This window comes from Equus quagga, chromosome 7, assembly GCF_021613505.1.
Source record: "Equus quagga isolate Etosha38 chromosome 7, UCLA_HA_Equagga_1.0, whole genome shotgun sequence".
In the NCBI taxonomy this organism is placed as follows: Eukaryota; Metazoa; Chordata; class Mammalia; order Perissodactyla; family Equidae; genus Equus; species Equus quagga.
Genome location: NC_060273.1, coordinates 84,707,051 through 84,734,765, shown reverse-complemented (window position 1 = coordinate 84,734,765; position 27,715 = coordinate 84,707,051). Strand labels below are relative to the sequence as shown.

Genomic DNA, 27,715 nt, shown 5'->3' with positions numbered 1-27,715 from the left:
TCCTGAAAGATGGGAAGCAGGTGAGGTGGGCCCTGTGATTGCCCAGCTTCCTGTCTTAAGAGACAATACAAGCTGTGGAGCAGGAGGAGGAACCAAAATGGTGGTCAGCAGACTCCCTGAGTTGAGAAGGAGCCAAGAGTCCAGAGAGACTAACGTAGCTAGAATTTGCAGGACATAGTACCAGAGAGAAGAAAGCTGCACAGAAAGAGCTCCAGAGATCTGCAGAGGGGCCTCCTCAAGTATTCAGCTGAGGATCAATCAGCATAAGAGTGTGAGGAAACCATCTAAATACAGGAGGAAAATCATCTGAAAGGGCTGGAACAAAGAGCCCCCAGCTCTCACACAGGCCAGGAACAGTATCTGTTGCCACCAGCCAGAATGGAAAACCTCATGATTCACAGGACATTAGGTACAGTATACAAAAGGGTTCTGCATCAGTAGTGGGAAATAATAACCTTAGACTGAGCACTGCTCTAGTCCTAACTAAAAAATCTTAAAATATCTGAAAGAATCAAACTGTTTTCAAGTAACTGCATCCCAGAACAAAGCTCACGAATATTTATAGGAATTTAAAAATATCCAAGACCCAGGGTAAAACTCACAATGTCTGGCATCCAACCAAAAATTGCCAAGCTTGCAAAAAAGCAAAAAGATATGACTCATGATGAAGAAATCAATCAATCAAAACCAACTCAGAACTGACACAAATGTTAGAATTATCAGACAAGGACATTACAACAATTATAAGAACTATTTTATATATCAAAAAGTTAAGTGGAGGGGCTGGCCCCGTGGCCGAGTGGTTAAGTTCGCTCCGCAGCAGGCGGCCCAGTGTTTCGTTGGTTCGAATCCTGGGCGCGGACATGGCACTGCTCATCAAACCACGCTGAGGCAGCGTCCCACATGCCACAACTAGAAGGACCCACAACAAAGAATATATAACTATGTACTGGGGGGCTTTGGGGAGAAAAAGGAAAAAAATAAAATCTTAAAAAAAAAAGAAAAGTTAAGTGGAAAATTTGGATAGAAGTTTGGAAGAACTTCAACAGAAGATATAACAAAGGTCCAAATTACACTTCTAGAGATGAAACCTACAATATGTGAGATGAAAAATACAACAGACTGGGTTAATGGTAGACTAGACATTGCAGAAGAAAAAAAGCAGTAAACTTGAAAACATACCAACAGAAACAAAAATGAAACACAGAGAAAAAATTTTAAAATAAAAAACAGCTCCAATGAGCTGCAGGACAATTTCAAGCAGCCTAATACATACGTCATTGTAGTCCTCCAAAAACTTGAGAGCGGGGACAGAAAATGTATTTGAAGAAATAATGGCTGAAAATTTTCCAAACTTGATAAAAACTAGAAACCCATAGATCCAAGAAGCTTAATGAATCATAAGCACAGAAACATGAAGACAAATACACTAAGGCACACACAATCAAATTGCTCAAAACCAGTGATACAGAAGAAAGTCTTAAAAGCAACCAGAGAAAGAAACACATGTTACATAAAGAACCAAGATAAGATTGAAAGCAGATTTCTGTCAGGAAAAAAATGCAAATGAGAAGATAGGAAAGCAATATCTTTAATATATTAAAAGAAGAAACTCTCAACCTGGAATCCTATACCCAGTGAAAATGTCTCTCAAAAACAAAGGTAAAATAAATACTTTTTTTAGACTACAAAAGCTAAAAATATTTATCACCAGCAGACTCGTGCTTTAAGAAATGTTAAAGGAAGTTTTTCATTGCAGAAGGAAAATGATACTAGATGGAAGTATGGATCTACATAAGGAACAAAGAGTATCAGAAATGGTAACTACATAAGTAAATAAATACATAAGATTTTTTCTTATTATTTAAATCTCTTTAAAAGATAACTGATAGTTTAAACAAAAATAGTAACAATGTGGTTTGGAATTTATAACATATAGAAGCAAAATGTAGAGAAGTAAAACAGCACAAAACTTAGGAGAAATGGAAGGATGGTAAAATGTTTATATTATACATAAAGTGGCATATCACTTGACGGTAAACTGATATACTAAAGGTTTATACTATAAACCTTAGAGCAACCAATAAAATAAAATAAAGATGTATTTCTGTAAGCCAACAGAGAAGATAAAATGAATTAAAATACTTGATTAATACAAAAGAAGGCATAAAAGGAGGAAAAGAGGAACAAAGAACAAATGAGACACAGAAAACAAACAATAAAATGCTATTACACCTAACCACACAATCATATTAAATGTAAATGGTCTCAAAACCCCAATTAAGAAGCACAGATAGCAAGACTGGATTAAAAAAACAGGACAAACTCTATACTGCTGTCCAGAAAAGAGCTAACACAGCCAACCTGAGACTTCTATCCTTTGAAAGGCCTACTTTTAAGGATGGCCTTTGGCTGGCATCTGGGAATTGGAAATTAGGGAGGGCTCCCACCAATCTCTAACTGATAAGAGTGGCTCACGATGCCTAAACTGTTCATATGAACAAAGTGATTTATGCTAAACACCTACTTTCCTTCTTCTGAGAGTCTGGGATCTTGGCACGGGCGAGGCCAAGGGTGCCTACAGGAGCAGGCTCCAACAGAAACCTTGGGCACTGAGTCTCTACAGAGCTTCCCTGACGGACAACATTTCACACATACTGTCACACTCACTGCTAGGAAAATTAAGCGCATCCTGTGTGCCCACTAGAAGAGGACTCTTGGAAGTCTGTCACCTGGTTTCCTTCAGACTTTACCCCACGTATCTTTTCCCTTTGCTGAATTTTTTTCTTTTTTGGTATCTTTTTTGCTCTAATAAACCAAATCCATATGCTGAGTCCTGTGAGTCCTCCCAGCAATCACTGAACCCGGAGTGATCTCAGTGACCTCCAGCACACCTACCAGAAACGCACTTTCAATGTAAAAACACCAACAGATTAACAGCAAAAGCATGGAAAAAGATATACCATGTTAAGACTAATCAAAAGAAAGCCAGAATGTCTACATTAACATCAAAGTAAGTTTTCGAACAAAGAACATCACCAAGAATAAAGAGGGGAATTTCATAATGAAAAAGAGGTTAATTCATCAGGAGGACACAAAACTCCTAAGCATTTATGCACCTACTCACAGGGTTTCAAAATACATGAAGCAAAAACTGATAGAAATAAAAGGAATAGGCAAATACAGAAATATAGCCAGAGAATTCAACTGCCCTCTCTCAATAACTGACAGACCAAGTAGACAACGATGAAGTACACAGAAGATTTGAACAACACTATCAAACAAATATAAATTAATGGACATTTACAGAACACATCATCCAACAACAGCAAAATACACATCCTTTTCAAGTACACACAAACAGTTAATAATAATAAACCACATTCTGGGCCATAAAATAAGTCTCAATAAACTTTAAAAGACTCAAGTTATACAAAGTATGTTCTCTGACTAAAATGGAATTAAACTAAAAATCAGTAACAGAAAGATCTCTGGAAAATCTCAAGATATTTGGAAACTAACACATTTCTAAATAATGCAGGGATCAAAAAACAAATCAACAGGGAAAGTAGAAAGTATTTTGCACTTCATGAGAATGCAAACACAGCATGTCCAAACTTATAGGATGCCACTGAAGCAGCACTTAGGGGGTAGTGTATAGCACTAACCTTCTGTGTTAGAAAGAACAAAGGTCTAAGAACAACGAGTTCAGCTCCCACTTTAAGAAAGTAGAGAAAGAAGAACAAAGTAAGCAGAAGAAAAGAAAAAATAAAATTCAAAGCAGAAATCGATGAAGTAGAAAATATAAAAGTAATAAAGGAAAATTAATAAAACTAAAAGCTGGTTCTTTGAGAAGATCAATAAAATTGATAAATCTCTGGTCAGAGAAAAATCAGGAGAAAAAGAGAAGACACAAATTACCAACATCAGGAATGAGAAAGGTTATACCACTACATTTGAACATAAGCATAACAGGAGATTGACATAAACAACTTTTTGCCAATAAATTCAACAACCTAGATGAAATAGACAAATTTCACAAAAGACAGACTACCAAAGCTCACTAAAGAAAAAACAGATAAATAGCCCTGTACCAAATAAATTGAATCTGTACTTAAAAACCTTCTCACAGAAAAAAACTCCAGGCCCAGTTGGCTTCACCAGTAAATTCTACCATACATTTAGGGAAGATATGATACTAGTTCTAGACAAGTTTTTCCAGAGAATTAAAGAGGAGAAAATACTTCTGAATTCATTCTAAGAAACTAGCATTATCCTGATACCAAAACCAGAGGAAGACACTACAAGAAAACTACCTACTTGTATCCCTCATGAACATAGATGCAAAAAATTTAAAATTTTAGCAAATCAAATCTAACAATACACAAAAGGATAATACACCATGAGAAAGTGGGATGGCTGATTTCCCATTTAAAAATCAATCCACGTAACTGACCATATTAACAAACTTAAAAAAAAGAAAAATGAAAAGATCATTTCTATAGGTGCAAAAAAAATTGCATTTAACAGAATCCAATACACATACCTGAAAAAAACTCTCAGCAAACTAAGAACAGAGGGGAACTTCCTCAATCAGATAAAGGATATCTATGAAAAATCTATAGATAACACCATACTTACTGGTAAAAGGAATGCTTTCCCCCTAAGAACAGGAACAAGACAAAAACGTCCACTCTCATGATTTCTATTCAATATTGTACTGGAGGTTCTGGCCAGTGCAATTCAGGTAACAAAAAGATTAGAAAGAAAAAAGTACTATCTTTATTTGCAGACAACATGCTCTTGAATGTAAAAAATCCTAGGTAACTTTACTGAAAAAAAAAAGGGGGTGGGGGGTGGGAGTGGCCAGCCCGGTGGCATAGGGGTTAAGTTTGTGTGTTCTGCTTCGATGGCCCGGGATTCATAGGTTCAGATCCTGGGCGCAGACCTAGCACTGCTCGTCAAACCACACTGTGGCACCATTCCAAATAAAACAGAGGAAGATTGGCACAGATGTTAGCTCAGCAACAATCTTTCTCAAGCAAAAAGAGGAAGACTGGCAGCAGATGTTAGCTCAGGACCAATATTCCTCACAAAGAGGAGGCCAGCCCTGTGGCCTAGTGGTTAAGTTTGGCACATTTCACTTCAGTGGCCCAGGTTCACGGGTTCAGAACCCAGGCACAGACTTACACCATTCATCAGCCATGCTGTGGCAGCGACCCACATACAACATAGAGGAAGACTGGCAACAGATGTTAGTTCAAGGTGAATCTTCCTCAGGGGCAAAAAAAAAAATAAGGCATCCTAGAAATAATAAGCAAGTTTACCAAGGTTGCAGGATACAAGGTCAACATATGAAATCAATTGCAAAACAAAAGAGACACTACTACACACTCACTAGGATGGCTACAATCAAAAAGACAATAACAAGTTTTGGCAAAGATGCAGAAAAATTGGAAACCTCATACATTGCTGGTGGCAAAACAGTCTGGCAGTTAACCTTTTGACCCAGCAATTCCACTCCTAGGTACAGACTTAAGAGAACTGAAAACATATATTCACACAAAAACCTGTGCAAGAATGTTCATAGCAGCATTTTCATAATAGCCAAAAAATGGTAATAACCAAATGTTCATCAACTGATGAATGGACAAACAAAATATTGTATACCCATACAATAGAATATTATTTGGCAATAAAAAAGAATAACGTACTGCTACATGTTACAACATGGATGAATACTGAAAACATTATGCTAAGAAAAAAAGCCAGACACAAAAGACTATGTAGTGTATTTTATATGAAATGACCAGAACAGGCAAGTTCATACACACAGAAAGTAAATAAGTGGTTGCCAGGGTAGGAGGGAACAGAATTGGGAGTAATTGACAACCGATATAGAGTTTCTTTTTGGGGTGATGGAAATGTTCTGGAAACAGATAATGGTGATAGTTGCACAACACTGTGAATGTACTAAAATCCCCTGATGTGTATACTGTAAAATGCTTAAAATAGTGGATTTTATGTTATTGGAATTTTATCTCAATTAAAAAATCTACTAAAATGAGGCCAGTCCCACGGCCGAGTGGTTAAATTTGCACGCTCTACTTCGGCTGGCCAGGGTTTTGCCAGGACATGGCACCACTCATCAAGCCATGCTGAGGCGGCGTCCCACATGCCACAACTATAAGGACCTACAACTAAAAGCACACAACTATGTACCAGGGGACTTTGGGAGAAAAAGGAAAAATAAAATCTTTAAAAAAAAGAATCTAAAATAATCAACTACATTCCTATAAGTTGACAATGTATAATGCCAAAATGAAATTATAAAAACAATTCTATTCACAATAGCATCAAAAAAAGTACTTAGGAATAAATTTATTGAAAGATTTGTACACTAAAAACTAGAAAATAGTGATGAGAGAAATTAAACAAGACATAAATTAATGGAGAGATATATCATGTTCCTGGATTGGAAGACTCAATATTGTCAGAAAAACAATTCAACACAATCCCTGTCAAAATCCCACCAGATTTTTGTAGTGGAAATTGACAAGGTGATCTTAAAATTTATATGAAAATACAAATGAACTAAAAAAGCCAAAATAATTTTGAAAAAGAACAACAAATAGAGAACATATGCTACCTAATTTCAGAACATATTACAAAGCTACAATCAAAACAAGATAGACATGGAATAGAATAGACAACCCAGAAAGAAGCCCACACATTTGTGGTCAGTTGATTTTTGACAAAAGCACCAAGTTAATTCAATAGCGAAAGGATAGCCTTCTCAGCAAATGGTGCTGGAACAACCAGATATCTATAAGCAAGAAGGAAAAAAAAAAATACAACTTAGACTCTTATCTCACCATGTAAAAAAATTTACTCAAAATGGATCGCACACCTAAATGTAAGACCTAAAATGTTTACAACTTCTAGATAAAAACAAAAGAGAAAAGCTTTGTGGTCTTGGGTTTGGCAAAAATTTCTTAACTATGTCACTGAAAGCATGACGATAAAAGAAAAAAGTGATAAACTGGACTTAATCAAAATCCAAAACTTTCTCTCTTCAAGAAACACCACTAAGAAAATGAAAAGACAAGCCACAGACCGGGAGAAAACATTTTCAAATCACACATCTGATGAAGGATTTAAATCCAAAATGTATAAAGAGCATGACTCAATAAGAAGACAGGCAATCAAATTTAAAAATGGGTAAAAAAATTTTAAGGGATAGTTTACCAAAGAAGATATACAATGGCTAATAAGTACATGAATAATGCTCAATATTCTTACTCATTAGGGAAATATAAGTGAAAACAATGAGATACCACTACAGATCCTCTAGAATGGCTACAATTAAAAAGATTGATAATCTAAATGCTGGCAAGAATGTGAAGAAACTGGAACCCTCATACCTTGCTGGAGGGAAAAAAAAAATAGTACAGTCACCACGTTTGAAAACAGTTTGGCAGTTTCTTCAAAAGACCAGCGTATATTAATCATATGACCCAGCAATTTCACTCCTAGGGATTTACCCAAGAGAAACTTTAAAATATATCTGCACAAATACTTATAAAAGAATGTTCATAGCAGTATTATTTATAATAGCCAAAAAACTGGAACAATCCAGATTTCCATCAAAGATCATAAAAGGTGGTATATTCATACAATGGAATACAATTCAGCAACAAAAAGCAACAACATGGGTGACCCTCAAAAACACTATGCTAAGTGAAACAAAACAGGTAAGAAAGATGAGACAGTGTATGATCCGATGATGAACTTTCGAAGAAAGGAAAAACTATAGACAGAAAGCACATCAATGGCTGCCTGGAGGTGAGACTGCAAAGGGACATAAGGAACTTTGGGGGGTGATAAAACTGGATTGTGGTGACGGTTTCACAACTGTATGTACTTACTACAGCTCATCAAACTATACAATTACAATAGGTGGACTTGTAGGGTATTAATAATACCTCGATAAAGTTGTTTTTAAAAAGGCAACTATACAAAGTACTCACCATTATAGCCTTCAAGAACAGAATCAATAATAGGTCTTGCAGTTAAGTTATAAACATCAAGTTGTTTGCTCTCTGGTCCAAAAACAGTATCAAAAGTAAATGTCTTTGGAGGCTCGTTGGAAGAATCAGTCTTATGTACAGTGATAGTTCCCCTCATCTCATCCACACTGACAGCCTGTTTGTAGCACATTGATTTTTCTCTCTCATTGAGGGGTCGGCACCTAACAACCACCTTCACGTTATCACAGCTTTCCGGCTTCTCTGATTTATTGATCTGGTGGAGAAAACATTTATAAATAACGAAAAGAACATTTACTTTTACCTTCAACAGATTAAATTCAAAATTTGAAGAAGGCTACTTTGCCATCTCAGTGCCCTGCACATATTAAGCACTCCATAAATATGTGTTAAATGCAATTAACGATCCTACAGACATTGAAAAAGCTTAAGAGATAGGAAAAGGAAAACAGCTTCTTTTACAATACAAATGAGGGTAAAGGAAATCTAATTTTCCTTTATAGTAAATGCTATTCAAGCAGAAAATGAACCAGTATATTATGGACTGTCTTTCCGCACAGAAGTCCCTGACTTCCTCTGAGTTGCCTGCAGGAAAATACATGCGAACATGGTTAACAACTTTAATCAAGAATATAGTAATAGGTCCTGCGTTCCTGAAACTTTTAGTTTTATTTTCTATAATGCATTAGTAAAATATTTATCATATTTCCATATATAGTCTATCTTCTCTATAGAAGGCAACAATAAATAAAAGAAAACGAAGTCCAAAGGCAGACAGAGAAAAATGTTTTAATATGACGCTAACCTTATGAACATTCGTATACGTAAAGTTTCAATTTTTGAAATTTTATGATTAAGAATCTATATTAACATACAATCCTATTACTGAAGTGAAGTTCAATAGTTTAGCTGAACAGATACCTGTTAAATTCCTACTGTTTCAGATACTCTTCTAAGCATTAGACAAATAAATATACACCACTGTCACTGACAAGGAATTGATTATATCAATACAGTACACTTCTCTCCATATCTACTTTCACCACCTTAGTCTCACCACCATTATCTCACCCTGAATTATGAGAGAGTCCAACTGTACTCCTGCATCTAATTAGGTTCCCCTACAGTCTGTCCTCTACAAGGCAGTCAGCTTCAACACAAATCTATCACAAAACTTTCCAATGGTTTCCCACAGAACTTAGGACAAAAACCAAAATCCTTAAGGTGGTCTGTAAGATCTGGCTCTGGCCCATGTCTACGTCTCAAGCCTTATTTCACAAGTTACCCTGTGTGGCTTTCTTAGCCACAGCCACACTGGCTTTCTTTTAGGCCTTTTCTTGTCACCACGCTCCTTCTCACCACAGGTCTTTCCATGTCCTGTTTCTTCTGCCTAGAACATTCCTCACTTTCCTCTTCACTTATCCTGCAGATCTCAGCTCAACAGCCACTTCATCTGGGAAGACTTCCCTAACTAGGTCAAATCCTTGCACGCATGGGCCCTGAAAGGACCTTAGCTCTCCTTCTTCTACATTCCATCGCGATTCTACTTTTGTTTGTTTCTTATTTAATTAATGTCTGCCTTTCTCCTTGTCTACATCAGACATTGCAAACAGGTAGTCAAGGGGCTGAATTCAGCCCACAAATGTCTTTTCTTAGACTCAAAATATTTAAAAAATCTTTTGAATTAGTTGCTAAAATCTAAAATTCGAGAAATCTCACAAAAATGACAATTTCTAGATTCTCTTGAAAAAATGGATGATCTGACATCTGTAGGCAAGCATTCCTACATGACAACACTTTACAATTCACCAGAATCTACTTCTATCTACTGTACACCACCCATTCATTTCATTCATTAATGTTAAGTGTCTTGTCTCTGTAAACATGTATTGTTTTCACCACCTTCCAAGAAGGCAAGCTCCTCTCTTCCTAAATTCAAGAACCTGACTGGTTTTGCCCAATACTGTATTTCCAGTCCCTAACATGTGGTTGGTGCCCAATATTTATTGAACGAATTGGTAAATAACTTGAAAGCAACGACAAGGAACTAATATTGAGCATTTAATGCTCAATGTCAAGCGCTGTCCTTCAGGTCTCTTGCGTATTATCTCATTTCATCCTGATAAGAATTCTATGAGGAAAAGTTTAATTACGTGGGAACTAAGGGCCCAGAAAGATTAAATAATTGTCCGAGGCCTCGCAACCAGTAAACAACCGGCCACAGCTCAAGTGTTTTCCATAACGCTATAATGGACTTACGAGGTCCTCTAATTAAGTGCACGATAGCAATCTGTGAAATCCTACCAGGCCCCTCACACACAAAGACACCTACGGGTTACATTCTGCACCATAAGCTAAAAAGCCACGAGACGAATGACAGCTCGAGTCAGGGGCCTGGAGTAGGGGTAGGCAGCCCCCGCTTTGCTTGGCTCCGCGGCGCAGAGACCCCACTGAATTTGGCCCACCCTCCGCGGCCGCTCCCTGACGCCCTACTCTGCGGGCAGGGCTAGCAGCGAGAGCGCATCCTCTGGCACAGTGCCTTTATATCAAGCAGTGCAGGCCCCGCGGGATGCAGCAGCGAAGAAGGCGGCAGGGCCCGCCCCGGGCCCCCTCCCAGGGCCAGCTGGACCCCCGCGGGCCCCGGGCCCACCCGCCAGGCTCCCCAACCTTTCGGGCCCTGCCCCGCCCCACCCCGGCAGCCCGCCTGCTCCGCGCCTCCATGGCAACAGCCGCGCCCCCGGGCCAAGCCGCTGGGATGAGGAGGGACCCCAGAGGCTGAGCGACTCTCCTCACCGGCATCGTGGCTCCCTCCCGTGCCCGGCGGACGTCCCCACCCTGGGCGCAGTCCTACGACGCCGGGCTCGCGGGGGAGGCTGGCCAGAGGTTACTGAAACACCTCGGCGCTCTCGAGACTGCGGCTCCTCGGGCGAGAGCGCGCTGTGCGCAGGCGCACTGCGAACTCGCCCCGCCTCGTCCCCTGCCTCAAGCTTCCTCAGCCTCCTGAATTACGCCTGCGCCAAGGCTTTCCGAGTTCGTCTCCTAGGACGCCAGACGGAGGCGCGCCTGCGCAATGCTGTCGTTCCGCTGCGCCAGAAATCTGGCCCGCATTGGGGCGGGGATGCCTGACTGCCGCCGGTTTGGAGGACGTGACGCTCGTACATCGCAAGGCGTATTTTCTGGCGCTTGCAGTATGTACTCCGAATATTAAAAACGACAGCAATTGCACATTGTGTCCCATCTGGAGAGCTAAAGATTTTACATACGTTACTGCGCTTGATTGCTGTCTTGTTTCTGAGTGTCTCACCAATGGAAGGTGATGTTGTGAGGGCTTTGTCGGTCTTCTCACCAGTGTCTCCAGAGCCTAGAATTGGACCTAGAATAGCACCTGGTACAGCGCAGATTTTCTAGAAATATTTGTGAAAGAACGAATGCCCTATCCTCTTTCCTGTCCGAACCTCCCCCCTGAACACACTCTGTTTGGATGTGTAATAGGCATTTCAAGTTTATCGTGTCCAAAACTAAAATGTTGTTTCCCCGCCACTAGTACCCACCCCCACACCGCCAAACGTCAAAAGCGGGGGGTGGGGGGGGGGGCTCCCTCTTATACTTCCCTCATCGCAATAAATGTAAGCTGAATTCTAATCATTGCTCAGTTCAAAACCACAGTCTCTTTCTCTCATACCCAATATCCAATCTTTCAATAGAGCTTATCTCTATCTTCAGAGTAGAACCAGAATCTGACCACTTATCAACACCTGCATTACTACAGCAGCTCAGAACTGGTTTCCTTGTGTGCATCCTTCTCCCCTCTTAGTCTATTTTCAATACAGGAGCCAGAGTAATGGTGTTAAAATGTGAATTGAATAGTGTCTTTTCTCTTTTCAAAACCTGCCAATGATTTCCCACCACACTGAGTAAACATCACAAGCCTTCTCTCCATGTCCTGCAATCTTCTGTCTTGCATTATTCTGCACCAGCCCCACCTGGCCTTCTTGATTTATCCGACATTCCAGGTATGGTTCCATCTGGATGGAACCAAATGGATGGAATGCAAGGGCTTTTGTGCTTGCAGGAGGAGCTAATAAAAATAACTATAAAGCGTTTTACTTAGTGCCAGTGTACCATTCTAAGTGCTTTACATTCTTTTATTACTAATTTAATCTAGATAATAACCTTTTGAAATAGGTAGTATTAGTCATTTTAATACAAAATAGGAATAATTATTTTACAGAGAATGAAACTGAGACACAGGGGTATTAAGTAACTTGCCCAACCTCAGACATATGGGCAGTGACAAAGCTCACATTCAAACCCTGGCCTTGGAAAACTCTCACCTTAGACATCCACCTGACTCCCTCGCTTCCTTCAGAATGTCTTTGTTCACACATCACCTTCTCAGTGAGCCCTACCATGAGCTCCCTATTTAAAACTCCAACCTTCAGTCCCACTCTTCTTATCTCCCTTCCATAGTTTACATTTCTCCATAGTTCTATCATCATCCGATATACCATATATATGATATATAGTACATATATACATATACACAGCTTTATTGAGATATGATCACATATCATACAACTCACCAACTTAATTGTACAATTTAATGTTTTTTACTATATACACAGAGTTGTGCAACCATAACCCCAATCAATTTTAAACATTTTCGTCACCCCAAAAAGAAACTCTGTACTCATAGCAGTCACTCCCCCATGCTCCTCCCACCAACATCCCAGCCCTAGGTAACCACCAATCTACTTTCTGTCTCTACAGATTTGCCTATTCTGAACATTTCCTATAGATAGAATTATATAATATGTGGGCTTTTGTTCACATATATGTGAATGACTTCTGTCACTTTGATGTTTTCAAACTTTATCCCTATTGAAGCATATATCAGTAATTCTTTACTTTTTATGACTGAATAATATTCCATTGTATGGATATACCACATTTTTATCCACCTGTCAGTTGACGGACATATGGGTAGTTTCTACTTGTTGGCTATTATGAATAATGCTGCTACAAGTTTTTGTGTGAACATGTTTGATTTCTCTTGGGTATATGCCTACAAATGGAATTGCTGGGTCATTTGGTAAGTCTAAAGTTTAACATTTTGAGGAACTGCCAAACAGTTTTCTACAGTGGCTGCACCACCAGCAATGTAAGAGGTATTACATTCCCACCAGCAATGTATGAGGTTTCCAATTCTCCCTGTCCCCCCCAGTACTTGCTATTGTCTTGTCTTTTTTATTATAGTCATCCTACTGATGTAAAATAGCATCTCATTGTGGTTTTGATTTCCCCTTTCTTGATGACTAATGATGTTGAATCTTTCCATGTGCTTATTGACACATTTGAATATCTTCTTTGGAGAAATGTCTGTTCAAATCCTATTCAATCTATTCAAATGTCTGTTCAAAAGTCAAGCCCATTTTATCTTTTCATCATTAAATTGAAACAGTTCTTTATATATATTTTTTTCTTTTGTTGTTTCTTTTGTTGTACTTTTGGTGCATATCTAAGAAACCATTTCCTAACCCAAGGTCATGAAGATTTACTCTTTTAAGAGTTTTTTAGTTTTAGCTCTTACATTTAAGTCTATGATCTATTTTGAGTTATTTTTGTTTATGGTATGATATAGGGCTCCAGCTTCATTCTTCTGCTTGTAAATATCCACCTGTCCCATTACCACTTGCTGAAAAGACTATTCTTTCATCCACTGTATTGTCGAGGAACCCTTGTCAAAAATCAATTGATCATTCACGTGAGGGTTGAGTCCTAGACTCTCAATTCACTTCCATTGATCTATTTGTCTATCTTTTTTTTTTTTTTAAGGATTTTATTTTTTCCTTTTTCTCCCCAAAGCCCCCTGGTACATAGTTGCATATTCTTCGTTGTGAGTCCTTCTAGTTGTGGCATGTGGGACGCTGCCTCAGCGTGGTTTGATGAGTGGTGCCATGTCTGCGCCCAGGATTCAAACCAACGAAACACTGGGCCACCTGCAGCAGAGCGCAGGAACTTAACCACTCAGCCACGGGGCCAGCCCCCTATTTGTCTATCTTAATGCCAGTACTACACTGTCTTGATTACTATAGGCTTGTAGTAAGTTTTGAAATCAGTGTGAGGCCTCTGTCTTTGTTCTGCTTTTTCAAGATTGTTTTGGCCATCCTCAATCTCTTGCATTTCCACAGGAATTTTAGAAACACCTTGTCAATTTCTGCAAAAAGGCAGCCAGAAACTTAATAGGCATTATGTTGACTCTATAGATCAATTGAGGAAATATTGCCATTTTAACAATTTAAGTCTTCCAATCCACAAACACAGAATGTCTTTCTATTTATTTAGGTCTTCTCTGATTTCTTTTAGTGACGTTTTGTAGTTTTCAACATATAAGTATTGCACTTCCTTGATTATATTCTTAAATATTTTCTTCTCTTTTATGCTATTGAATTAGAATTTTTTCCTTAATTTCATTTTGAGATTGTTCATTGGTAGTGTATAGAAATAAAACAGATTTTTGTAGTACATTGATTCTCTACTCTGCAACTTTCATGAACTTGTTTATTACTTCTAGTAGTTTTTTAGTGGATTCTTAGGATTTTCTATATACAAGGTCTTTATTTCTTCGTCACTTTTGAAAGATAAGTTCATTGGATACAGAATTCTAGGTTGGTGGTTTTTTCTCTCAACACTTTAAATATTTCACTCCACTCTCCTCTTGCTTGCATGATCTCTGAAGAGAAGTCCCATGTAATTCTTAACTCCTCTGTAAGTAAGGGCTTTCCCCCCGACTGGCTTCCTTCAAGATTTTTTCTTTATTTTTGATTTTCTGTAGTTTGAATATGATATGCCTAGGGGAGTTTTTTTTTGGCATTTATCCTACTTGCTGTTCTCTGAGCTTCCTGGGTCTGTGGTTTGGTGTCTGATATTACTTGGGGTAATTCTTAGTCATTATCACTTCAATTATTTCTCCTGTTCCTTTATCTGTTCTCCTTCTGATATTCCCATATATTTTAATGTAATGTAAATTTTTAGTGAAGTATATCTCACATAAGGAAAAGTGCACAAGTCATAAATGTGCAGCTTCATCAGTTTTCACAAGGTGAACACACTTGTGTAATCAGCATCTAGATCAAGAAACAGAACATTACCAGTCACGAGACGCTCCTTGTGTGCCTTCCCGGTCACTACCCACTGCCCCCCAAGAGTAACCACTATCTTGACTCTAACATTATAGATTTGTTTTGCTTGTTTTTATGCTTTATATAACTGGAATCATACAATATGAACTCTTCTGTATCTGTCTCCTTACATTCCATATTATGTTTGTAAGATTCTTCCTTGTTAGGTATAGCAGTAGTTCATTCTTTTTCAATGTAGTGTAATATTCCACTGTGTGAATATACCACAATTTCTTTATCCCGTTCAGCTGTTGATAGATGTTTGGGGCTGTTACAAATAGTGCTGCTCTGAACATTATGCAGGTGTCTTTCGGTGCACTCATATGCATTTCTGTCCAGCATATACGTAGGAGTGGAATTGCTGGGGTTTCCATATCTTCTACTCATGTTTATTGTCTGTCTTTCCTGACTAGAATGTAAGTTCCACGTCTATTTTACTCACTGTTATGTCCTGGCGCCTAACACATCATAGGCCTCAATAAACAACTGCTGAATGGATAAATGCATGCATGAATGAACTATTTTGTGAGGGGGATATCACTGTTTTAGAGAAGAAGTAACCGAGTCTCAGAGAGGTTAAGTCACATACTCGAGATCTCACAGCAAGTCAGGAATTCCATCCCAAGCCTATCCGACTGAGGAGCCCGCTCTTGAGGACTCTCTACCTGGTTTTGTGTCCCGCAAATATGTACTGTGAGTTAGGAGGCAGGGTCTGTGCCGGGTGTCCTTCTCCAGGGCTGGCGTGGTCACCAGCTGCCCCATCCCAGGCTGGGGACTCTCTGTGCACGGGGCGTGGGCTTCGGGCAGGGAAGAGGCGCTGAGTGGGCGGCAGTGGGGGTAGGAGGGAGGGTACTCTCACCGGCTGCGCCCGCTCTGCCCCGCCGCGCTCCAGGTCGGGACCCCCCACCAGAGGAGAAAGCGTCAAGCAGGGCGGGCCGCGCGCCGGGGGCAGCTCCCTGGCAACGGCTGGGGGTGGGCCGCCGAGCCGGCCCCGCCCGGTGCGGCCCCGCCCGGTGCGGCCCCAGCCTGGAGTCCCGGGCGCTGGGTTATAAAAAGCGGCCGAAGCTGGGACCCAGACCTTGGAGCTCGCTCTCGCCATGGACTCGGGCGCACGGCCCCCGCAGCAGCCGGCAGCCTCGGAGGTAAGATCCGTCCGGCGTCCAGACGACATGGCCCTTTGCTTTCTTCTCCGGCCGCCTCGGTGGAACGTCTGTCTCCCCGCGGCGACCCGGAGAAGCTTCCCGGAGGCGTGCCACCCCGGAGCGGCCGGGCTCCCTGCGCCGTCCCCGGGAGGACCCGGGCAGGGGGCGGCGCAGGCTCCGCGAGCGGCAGGCCCCGCGCCCGACGCGGCTCAGGGTCCGCAGCCCCCGCGGCCGCCGCCGCCGCCGCGGCCGCTACTCTTCGGGGCTGAAGGCCGGCCGGTGCCGTGCGACTGGGGAGGCCTCCTGGACGAGTGCCGGCTGGTCACCCACCTGAAACTGGCTCTGGGCCGCGAGGCACGCCTGTGGCGGGCCGGCACACCCCAGGTACCAGTCCCCGCGGCGGGGCCCTCCGGGAGCACCCTCATCCCCCTCCTCACGCGCGCACGGGACGCGGCCGGGCTCCACCTGCACCCGCGCTCAGGTGAGCCGCACCCTGGAGCCCGGGACCTTCTCCAGGTGCGACCCCCGCACGAGGCACGAGGCGGGATTCGCTGGCGTCTCTCACTGTCAGGGTGCCTTTCTGGTAGGTGCTTCGGAAGAGGGCCTGTTTGAGTTGGGGACTCTGCTTAGAACCAGGGGCGGGGGCGAGGCGGAGAGGAGGGGGTGATCCGTGACCCGCCGGGCAACACTTAATCCCACCACGATTTAAGGTGAAGGGGCTACTCACAGCCCCTCTGGTCACCTTAAGCAGATGGCTCCTGCCACTGGTAGACCAAGACTAGCCACCAACGGCTTTCCCTGCCTTCCCCTACTCCCTCTTTCCAGGTCGAGATCTGCGACGCCTTCCAGGAAGTCGTGTTGCAGCTCCTGAGGCTTAAGAACATCTTTCACTTCTCTCAGTCCACTTTTAACCTGGCTCTCACTATCTTCAGCCGCCTCCTGGCTTCAGTAAAGGTAGGGAGGCCTCTGAGGGATGATGAAAGATGATGGGAGAGGAAACTGACCTCTGTTCCCCATTGCTGCCTGAGAGGGGAGCCACCTGCGATGCTCAAATGGAGGTGCATAAACTAAGTAACTTGCTTGAAGTGGTAGGACTGAAATTGGAACCTCTCCACATCCTACCGTGGTGTCTATCTGGCTCAGTGTCTGTGGCCATCAGAGGTGGACTTAGGGAGCATGAGAGGACCTAGTTGGGCAAGGACTGCCTGTGTGATGAGGTAGGGTATGCTCGTCTGGGCCTGTGCAGTGAGGCCTGAGGCCAGGATGGGACTGTGTATTCCCTGAGAAGGCGCCATATTTCCCACCTCCAGTCAGTCCTCTAATTAAAGACTACTGACTAGTCATCTGTAGTTCTGAAATCAGGCGCGTTTTCACTGGTCAAATCTAAAAATGGCACTAACTTTCTTGTGGAGGAATAGAATCAGGTCTTTTTAAAAAAAGACAATTTCTTAGAGGAAAAAAACACAGTTGCTTTACAATTTGTTTCTAGCATTCGTATCTGGCTCAGATGTGTTTGTTCCATACTACAGGTAAAGGAGAGGTTACTCCAATGTGTCACGATTACTTCCTTGAGACTTGCTGTAAAATTTAACGAAGAAGAGGAGGTATGCATCCCTGGAGGTCCACTTGGGGCTGCTTTTGAGATATAGGGGTATAACACTGGAGCACTCAAGTTTCCTGAAAAAATCTGTGCCCTCGAGAATGGTGGGCATTTGGGAAAAGTCACCAGCTTCCCAGGATCTCTACTGTCCCTTCCTTAGGCTTGTCAGACTCTGGCACCCTACAAGTGGGGAATTGGAACAGCGAATTCCCCTGACCCAGCAAACCTAGAGGCCTGACCTCCTGGCAGATATATCTTGCCTCACTGGTTGATGCCAGATGCCACCTCCCACTAAGCAGAGGCATCTGCTGTTGAACTAGGAAAAACGCCTCCCAAATCACGTGGCCTAACGTCCACCCCCAGAAACGACATCTAAGAAAGCTGCTTGAGGGTTAAGGACTTGGCTGTGTCAATGAAACGGTCCTCCGGGACTCCAAGACCCTTCTCTGAGAGCAGCAGGAGGGCCATGTGCAGCGAGTGGAGGAGAAGCCCCCATAAGTGTGTCAGGCTTGCTTGAACTTCTCAGTGTCACTGTGGCTTCTGTTTGGGAGAAGATCCTCTCCCAATACCCTTCCCAGACCTAACTCCCTCCTTCTGACCTCTCCCCTTTGGGGATAATGGAACCACTGCCATTTTCACAGGGTCTCCCTTGACTGATCTCAAGGTCCAAGGAGGCAGAAAAAGTTGCTTGTGTGTCCAGTTTCGATAAAAATGCTTTTAATTTTTGTTTATTAGAATATAATTTGTGCCCCCCAAAAGTTGCTTATATCCAACTAAAAATCAAGTAATTCTAGAGGTTATAGTAATATTTTGGATAATCTTAAACAGTATCACCAAGTCTTTAATGCACTTGGTACTTGACAAGCCTTATTAGTTCTTCTGGGGAAAAGTCATAGTTTTTCCAGAACTGACCTGCTTTTGATGAAGGTTGAAGGGAATGTGTTTGCAGCTATGGTGTTGCCAAAACCATGGGAGGTTTTATCAGTGAGCCTGTCTGGTGCAGACAGGAAGCTCAAAGGCATACTTTTTCTCTCTACGATACTTAATCATGATAGGGATGGGGAACAGAAATGAGTAGAGCCCACAGCCCCTGGAAAGCTTTAGGTGAGTTCTTCTAGATGAATGGGGGAGATGGCACAGCCCCAGCCTCCAAAGCACCTTTGGGTACAAGCTGGAGCAGTTGGGGATAAAGAACTGTCTGCAGAGGGTGACCATGTGACATTCACTAGACATTGTCACAACTACCTGGCGACTTAACAGATAGCCAAGATCTGGTTTGCATTTTCTTATAGAAGCATTTTCTGGAAGACAACTCTACCAGGGTCATGGATGCCCAGTCCCCATGGATAAGAAAACAAAAGCTACCATGACATGATATAGGGCTTTGGCCTCTTTATTTTCTTTTTACAGTTAATTCCACGCATAAAAGACTTCATAAAGCACTATGGCTCTGGCTATACCCCGAATGAGCTGCTGAGGATGGAGCTGGCTATTTTGGACAAACTGCACTGGGACCTCTATATCGGGACGCCACTGGACTTCTTGACCATAGTAAGTATGAGGAGTTTGCAGAGTCTACCCTAGACTCATTTGTGCCTTTGGAACAGCTGTTTACAACATAGGACGGCAAAGCACAGGCGTGCACACGTCCTTCTTGCACATGCACCACAGTGAGGTGACCCACAAGGCTCACGACATATGGAAGAGTAAAAATGTATCTTAGATCCAACATAGTTCCACCAGACTCCCACTTCTAAAGGACATTAAATTAACTTTACAAAAATTTTTAGACGGCACTATTGTGCTAAGTTTCTCTTTTAAATACACACTGCAAAAATATTTAACTTTCCATTCTATGAATACTGTACATAAAAAGCTCTCTGTTTTTGCTACACTTTACACACATTCACTTAGCTGTCTTTATTTACCTACACACAATCCTTATTGAGGCTTTAGACCATATTGATCTGGCACTTAAAAAATATCATATTAGTTTGTATTTGTTTTAGTTAGGGAATGATGGTCATCCTTAAGGATATGATTCTGTTAGTAAGGCAAAATTATGCAATGTGGAAATGTCATGGAGTTTTGGTCTGTTATGAAGCATGAAGATTAAATCACTAAGGACTGTTTCATTAGGAAAACTGGCCACTGTTGCCAAGTTACAGAGTTTCTTCTCCTGTCAAACAGATACAAGTAACTTTCCTGCTACCTTAATCTTGAATAGTATGCTGCTTTTTCTCAGAAAATTGAAACATTGTCATCTAAGTACGTTAGGCTCATAATGTGATCATGTCACAAAGCAGACTGTCTTTTCTCTCCAGGGTTGAAGCTCAGCTTGGCCATAGAAAGGGCGTTAAGCCTCAAGCCCCTTGTAGGGCCATGGATGGGAATGAAAAGGGCTGGGCAACATTCGATGTTCCCTGATGGAATTTGAAATTGTTTGCACTTTTGGTCATTGATATATGAAAAGTATGGAGTTTTCTGTTCTAACATTAAAAACCACGGTCTCCAGTTCCACGCCCTGGTGGTCCTGGGCTGGCCCCACGTGGTGGAGCTGCTGCCTCAGAGGAATCCTTCCCTCCACGTCGCGTCCCTGACCAGGCAGCTGCAGCACTGTATGGCGGGCCACCAGCTGCTGCAGTTCAAGGGCTCCACACTGGCTTTGGTCATCATCACCTTAGAGCTGGAGAGGCTCATGCCCGACTGGTGGACTCCTATATCTGATCTGCTAAAGAAAGCACAGGTAGACATCAACTTTGCCCCAGACCAGGCTCTCAGTTTTGCCCCTTTAGCTGATGCAGTCTGCCCCCAAATGGGTACCCATGGCCCTTATTGGCCCTAGTGGGCTCCAGAAGATGCTCTGGCCATAATGACTCTATGAAGAGTCTACCCAAGGGCTACACCTGGCATGACCTCTGGACTTCAGTATGGTACACGTTCCCTTCACTGGACAATTGTGGTAGATTTCTCTGTGGCAGCCCTTATAGCCAAGAGGATGGGGGGGTCATGTCCAGCTCAGGAGAAAGCAACTCTGAGCTTAATATTGAGGAGTGTAAATTTCAGACACTTCACCCTCTATCTGAGTGTATGGTACCAGGCACTGGGGGTTTCAGAATCCCTCAGGATGGATGGGGTAGGATGGAATGCATAGTTAGACCAATTAATGACAGTTTTACTGAGCTTGGAGATAGATGTCCCTGAGATGGTGGAGTTAATGCTCTTAAGTTGGGTGGTTGGACCTTCCTGAAATTGCTGTGATAACATTTTGACACTCAGTTGCTCATTCCTTAGGATTTAAAATGGTTCTGCTTCAAGGCTGACCACTCCTGTTTTAATTACAGATCAGTATTGAGCAGTTGAGATGCTGCATGGACCTTGTAAAGCACCAGCTGAGAACTTTTTAGTCATCCTCCTGCACAGACAACTTTCTGTTTCACCTGCCAGCCTCCGTGCCCCTACCCTTGTGCCCTTTAGAGCATAATAGCAACCCCTCCTTGCTTGAACTGCTCTAAATTCTAGGCTTTATGGATCCTGTAACAAGAAAGGAGGAAGGCCCTGGAAGAACAACTGAGAAAAAGTTCCTGGGTCCTTAGACAATAAGGGGGAAAAAGGCAGGTCGGAGTCACTAGAGGGATGGGTAGTCTGACAGATCACAACTGTGCCTCCCTCTCTCCCCTGGGCCTGAAAACAGGGGGAATGAATGAATGCTCATACTGCAGCTTGGGTTTCCTTCCTTTCCCCAGCAAGGGCTGGTATCGGACCCTAAGAGAGCTGCAGTATGAGGCCAGAGGTGCACCTTGATCAGGGCCCAAGGAGCAGGCTGGTTCTGACTGACCAGTTCGCGCTGCTCCACCCACCAGAGCTGGCCAGGTCCTTCCAACTTCCCAGACTTATACCAAGGACATGTGCAGCACTTCAAGTCCGAACTACCCTGCCTGCCACTGCAGAAGTGGAACCGTCTCTCCAGATACATTTACCCTGACTTGGCCGTGACCTATGCCTTCTCTTCACAAGGACTGGATTATAAAGTATGCTTTGTTTAATGTACAGTAACTTGATCAAGCTTTAAGCATATTTTTCCTCTGTTACTCTAAGCAAAGTAGTTTATTAGTTTAACTAGTAGAATTTTTATGCTAAAGAATGGTATTAAAAGTGACCCCTGTGATGGGGAGGCATAGCTCTGAGATCTTTCCGTTGAGATGAGCAGGTTTTGGGGGCGAGCCTGCTCCAACCGCTGTGCTGCCAGGAGGAGGTTACTAGCATGGTTGTGAGGGAGAAGCCAGCTGCCTCTCTGAGGCTGTGACACTATAGAGCCATTCTCTAAGCAGTGGAGTCCAGCTGGCAGAGATGCCAGCTGGAGCTGTGTAAGTAGTGTTGGGGATATGAATGACTGAGCCACACATTTAGAGGAGGTTTGTGAAGTCTTTCCACTGTGAACAGTTTTTTGTAAATGCTAGGGGAAATGTGATCTGCTACTAGGTGCAAAGTGGTCAAGGACCAGATATACTATAATAGTGTCTGTACTGTAGTCAATGCAAATCACTATCTTTTCTTGACATAAATTTGCTTGTTGGAGCTTTTGTAAAAATAAACTTTAATTCCTTTCAACCCTGTCTCAATCATATGTTTCATGTATCGGATGCCATGCATTTAGACTTGCTAGAGTCAAGTATACTTGGAACACCATCTCCTGAGTCCTGTCAGTAACTGTCCTCTAGTCCGCCACAGATGGAGGTGCTAAGGGGCAGCACGCTGCTCACGGCCACAGCTCCCACCAGTGGCCACGACTGCTCTCTGCCTCCTTCCTTCCTCTGTGTACACTAGTGGGTGGGGTGGGGGTCATCTTGAGGCCCCATACCAGCTCAGGCTGTCTGTGACTTCGGGGGACACTGCTGGGAGGTATCTAAATCTCCTAACCAGGTAGCTCTGGATGTAACCTGGGTCCCCAGAGCTAATCCAACACTCAATCTCTTGGAGAAAGGTGAAGGTAGACATGTGAGCCCCAGCATTGGGGTAAGAGACAGCCTTGTGGCTCTTTCTATAAATATAACTCTTCTTTGAGGAAGCAAACTTCTGTATTCCCAAAGTACCACTTGTGAGTTAAAAAAAATTTTTTTACATTGTTCAAGCTTGCCTTGGGGCCCCAGGTCCCATCCTACTGTCCTCTAATTTTATTTTATTTTTTGGCTTGAGGAAGATTGGCCCTGAGCTAACATCTGTGTCAATCTTCCTCTATTTTAATATGTGGAATGCTGCCAGAGTGTGGCTTGATGAGTGGTGTGTAGGTCCACACCTGGGATCTGAACCCGCAAACCCTGGGCCGCTGAAGTGGAGTATGCAAATTTAACCACTATGTCATTGGGCCAGCCCCTCCTCTAATTTTGTTCTGAGATTAGGAACTCATAGGCCACTTCAGATCGGAGATTGGGGATTATCTTAGTGGGAGGAATATGGACACAATCCATCTTCCTTTTGTCCCCACCTACAGAAGGGCAGAGATTGGTGAAGGACTGTGGCTGCAGAAGATGCTATGGCAGCAGGAAAGGCAGATGGACTAAGAAAGTGCAGGTTAGGTGAGCATCATGGATCTTCCTTAAACGTGTCCAACTATTACTTCCCCCAAGTGAATGAGCTGAGTTGTACAATGTTGTTCCCTCACCAACGAGGCCCCTGGCTTCCTGGAGAGTCTCTGTCCTTCAAAGTTTGGTGAAGACTTTGCCTCCCTGCTACCTGCCTCCCTATGGGTAGAGTTGAGCTATCCATTCTTTATGGATGTCTGCATACCAGTCTCCCTGCTGGGCTGTCAGCCCCTCAACCTTAGTCCCCATATCCTAATTTTGGTCTTCCCAGAGATTAGCCTCGTACCCAACAGAGAAAGCTCCTCAACAAATGGACGCATGAGCTTGTCACCACTTCCTTCAACCACCAGTCTGCCCTTCCTCAACCAAATATTTGTCTACCAACCAGGGCATCCCACCTCTACAAAACCATCTCAGGCCCACCAACCCACACTGTCAGACTGCATGCTTTAATATTGGCCACAGTTCCACTGTTCTTCCATCATCCCTTCAGGTTGACAAGGAATAGCTGGAGCCCAGGAATTGAGGGTACAAACTACCAATAGGTGTGACTATACACACTATAAACGTGACCTTGGGTAATTTCTTAACCTCTCTGTATCTTGCCTATAAAATGGGGGAAATGGTACCTAGTCATAGAATTGTGAAGATTAGAGGAATTAATGCATGTAATGCACTTTAGAGCAACGCCTGGCACACAGTAAGAACTCACATGTTAGTTGCCCGACGTCAAGCCTCCTCCACAAGGACGTGAACTCTTCACGGGCAGGTTTGCCTCCTCTCATGTCCTGCACCCAGTTATCCAGTAAAGATTCACAGACTGCATCTTCTCTTTCCTAACTATGACTCTTTCCTCCATCCCACACCCGTTCAAGAGCCTTTTGCAGATGCCCATAGCCGGATTCATTATTCAAACATAATTCCCATAGAAGCTGATCAACCTCACAAAATTCACAGAAAAGACAAGCCGTATTTTAACACAGCTGTAGCAGATTAATAAGCTAGGAAACTTGTTAAATCAGAAAAGCTACTGCCCAAAAAAGACACCACAAAAACTCAAAATAAATGCAAAATTTAATGAAAAAAATAAGTACAAAGTGAATGGAAAGGAACAAAAACAGTCAATGAATGAAGGAGTAAATGAATTAACAAGTGAAGCAGTTTTAGAAAAGCATGTTAACGTAACAGACTAGCAAGCCACACTTCCATTGGGCCTCTAATCCAGTAATAAGAGCCCCGCTTAACAGGAGCCCACACACAGACATACACAAACACATATGCAGTCAGTCTGCACAATTACAAACCACGCAGACTCAGCTTACCCATAACTAGGGTGACCGTACAACCTGGTTTGCCTGAGACAGTTCTGGCTTATGCCTGTTGATTTGGCATAATTATTAACAGCATCTCACTGTGAAAAGTCTCAGTTTGGACAATAAATTATATGGCGGTTCTACCCAAAACCAACTTGGTTCATGAAAAACATGATAGTAAATGCCAACTTGATCCTACTGACAGCCCTAACAATGCCAACAGATGATACTGAGAAAGAAAAGGAGGGGTAAATCAGACCCTGCAGACAGGAGTCACAATCCATGAGGGGTAGCCTGTTAAAGATGGCAAGTTTTAAGCTCACTTGTGCATCAAGGGTTCATTTGGTCTCAGCTAAAGATGACAAAATCCCAAATACAAATAGCACAGGGAAAGAAGTGCAGTGCGGCTCACTAAAGCCGATGGGACCTGTGGAGGCAGCTCAGACCCCAGAAAATGCGACAATGACAGGTCTCCCCAGAGATGCTGGGAAGCCATGCATGGGCCTTCAGGCAGGTAACCAGCCACAATTCTGGCCTTTCAGGATGCCCGGGATGCAGCCCACAGGCTGCAGTGGACAAGTGGCAGAATCTGCCCATTCCAGAGTCCCCAGATGGGCCTATGAACCAGGAGTCCTCATTTTTTAATTAACCAGTGAACCCGCTGGGTCATTGAGCCTCATCTTCAAAAATACATTAGCTGACAGAGGCTGTCTTAAAGGTCATACTTTGACCCAATTGAATAAATTTTCAGACACATAATTACCCTAAAGACAAGACACTTATAGTCCACATGTGCCTTAGATATGCTGAGTTACCTTTCTGGATGCCCATACTGGAGGATCAGTGATCAGTCACAACCAGAGGTGGATTTACTGTGAAGCTAATGAAGCTTAATCCCCAGGGCCCCTTCCAAGGCCCTGTACCTAATTTTATATTCATTTTCTTTTGCTTGAAGAAGGCTTATCAAAGAGTTCAAGCTTCCAGCCTCTCAAAATCTGTATCCATCCCTGGTCATAGCATAACCCTTGGAGAATTTTCTCTTTGAGCATCAGTAAAACCTGCTCTGCTCCTGGCGAGGACAAAAAGCTTGCCTTTTTCCGCCCCTGCCTTGGTAGACACACAGAGCTTACCCCTCCACCCCACTCTGAATGGAACACCATCTCAGAAGGGCGGGAGGAAGCAGGACTTGGTCCTGGAAATCAAAAAACAGGCCAAGGCAGAAAGCGGGAAATGGGGACATGATGAAGGACACAAAAAACAAACTACTGATCCAGTAATATATCAGCGCAGCTTCCTAAGGCTTCTAATAGGGAGTGCACGGGACTGGGAGCTCCCTGAGGGCGCTCACATTACTCTGGTGGCCTGTGCCCTGCACAGTGCTTCATCAACATTAAATGAAATCCTTCCTTTCATCTATTTCATCATTTCACATTCATATTCATCATTTCATATTTCACCCATTTCATCAGGCGATATTTTCATCCCTGATACTCTCAATGGCTTGCAAACCAACAGGAACAGAAGGATCAACACTGCTAGTACTTTCTTAAAATGTTCCCCTTAAGAATGCAGCTGAAGGGGAAAAGCTCCTTTGCTGGTAGGTTTTCTTAAATTGTCCACATAACCAGACACCATCATCTCTTTGCCCTGTGACTCTGCCAGGAAAAAGGACACAATGACCTTGAGATAAGAACCTTTCCTCAGCTGAGTACTCTGTGCATTTGGGATTTGCAGGATTGGTTTGGGGGGTCTTAGTTGGTGTCAAACACTTAACACACACAAGTGGAGTTGGTCCCTGTTTACAGGTAGCACCTCTGGGGCACACAGACAACGGCTTTGGGCTGCTGTTCCATTTACATTCACAGTGAAAACACTGGACGTGGCCTTGTTCACATTCCACTTTCATCCGTAAATAAATTCCAAACACTGTCATTACAGGATGTTTATTACCCACCTCTCCCTATGTATTATAGGGATACTTTATACATAAGAAAGGTTTAGAGATATTTTTAGTTTTTAAAAATCAGGGAATCTGTGTTACTTATGAAAATAATGGGAGAGGATATTATTTGTCTTTACACTCGTGCCAAAATAAAAATTTAGAAGTGTTTTAAAAGTTATTATTGAAATTAAGCTCTAGGTTAGAAAAATTAAAATGAAGGGGAATCGGGCGAATTTTGCAGCATGTATACCAGACCACGCGGCCGCACCTAGGGCACCGCGTGACTCCCCATCTTGACGCTGAACAATTAGGCCGAGCATCGCGGCTGGGGCCTTCGCTAGAGCGGCACATAACTGCTCCGTCAAGGAATAGTGACACTGTAAATGGAAGACCAGCCACTGGCTCTGAAAAAAATAAACCTCGTCAGTTTTGGATTCCAGCATTCATGGCTTTGACACGTTTGCATAGAGAGGGGTGGCCCGCCAGGCCCCAGGCAGCCTGGGGGTGGGGGTGGGGGAAAAAGCATGGCTGTAAACACTGGAGTCTGTACCGGCTCCCAGTCCGTCCTCACACCATGTTATGGGAGAAGGGTCACAAGGTGTAACTCAAGCAACTTAACACATGAAAGTCTAAAGTCCGCTCTTGACATGTAAGTCTGTGCGTGCGTTAACTGAAAAATAAAAATAAAACAAACAAAACAAAAACAGACACGTTAAAAGGTACGCAGACGACCAAATCAAACGGAAGCAATAGACAGCAAGATGGACATTGGGAAAGGGCAGTCAGTTTGGCATTTGTGACAAGCAAAGCAGAGAATTCGCTTCAGTTGTGGTGTCCCAGGCTGAGGGTCTAGATCTGATTGGGGAGTAATTTTACAACATAGGACCGAAATTTGCAGAGTAAGTAC

General features: G+C 42.9%; 3 protein-coding genes across 10 annotated transcripts in view; 1 reads left to right on the top strand and 2 right to left on the bottom strand.

Annotated features, from left to right (window-relative positions):
• KIF3A (kinesin family member 3A) overlaps positions 1-11,002 on the bottom strand; it is a 46,406-nt gene extending 35,404 nt beyond the window's left edge. For all 4 annotated transcript variants that reach the window (XR_006889484.1, XM_046667862.1, XM_046667863.1 and 1 more), the window contains exons 1-2: positions 10,842-11,002; positions 8,031-8,304 (exon numbers count right to left, since the gene is read on the bottom strand). Coding sequence is in view for 3 of the 4 variants with exons in the window: in XM_046667862.1 (XP_046523818.1) it covers positions 8,031-8,304; positions 10,842-10,847 (280 nt within the window). In the remaining variant the exon portion in view is untranslated. The remainder of the gene's footprint in view (positions 1-8,030; positions 8,305-10,841) is intronic.
• A 5,251-nt stretch (positions 11,003-16,253) lies between these two features.
• CCNI2 (cyclin I family member 2) lies at positions 16,254-19,555 on the top strand. Its single transcript, XM_046666204.1, has 4 exons — positions 16,254-16,371; positions 17,197-17,325; positions 17,901-17,975; positions 19,382-19,555. The coding sequence occupies exons 1-4, from the start codon at positions 16,327-16,329 to the stop codon at positions 19,553-19,555; spliced, it is 423 nt and encodes a 140-aa protein (XP_046522160.1). The 5' UTR covers positions 16,254-16,326.
• The window catches only part of SEPTIN8 (septin 8), a 26,698-nt gene continuing 18,324 nt past the window's right edge, over positions 19,342-27,715 (bottom strand). For 3 of the 5 annotated variants that reach the window (XM_046666199.1, XM_046666198.1, XM_046666201.1), the window contains exon 10: positions 19,342-20,702. In XM_046666199.1, coding sequence (XP_046522155.1) covers positions 20,537-20,702 — 166 coding nt within the window. In that variant the 3' untranslated portion in view covers positions 19,342-20,536. Of the gene's footprint in view, positions 20,703-24,609; positions 27,479-27,715 lie in introns of those variants that run through there. The other 2 variants (XM_046666200.1, XM_046666203.1) reach the window with 2 other exon arrangements.

Coding starts and splice junctions, on each gene's coding strand:
- CCNI2 (XM_046666204.1), top strand. CDS start 16,327: ATGGACTCGGGCGCACGGCCCCCGCAGCAGCCGGCAGCCTCGGAG. Junction 17,326..17,900: donor GCCTCCTGGCTTCAGTAAAG/GTAGGGAGGCCT, acceptor TCCATACTACAG/GTAAAGGAGAGGTTACTCCA. Junction 17,976..19,381: donor AATTTAACGAAGAAGAGGAG/GTATGCATCCCT, acceptor TTCTTTTTACAG/TTAATTCCACGCATAAAAGA.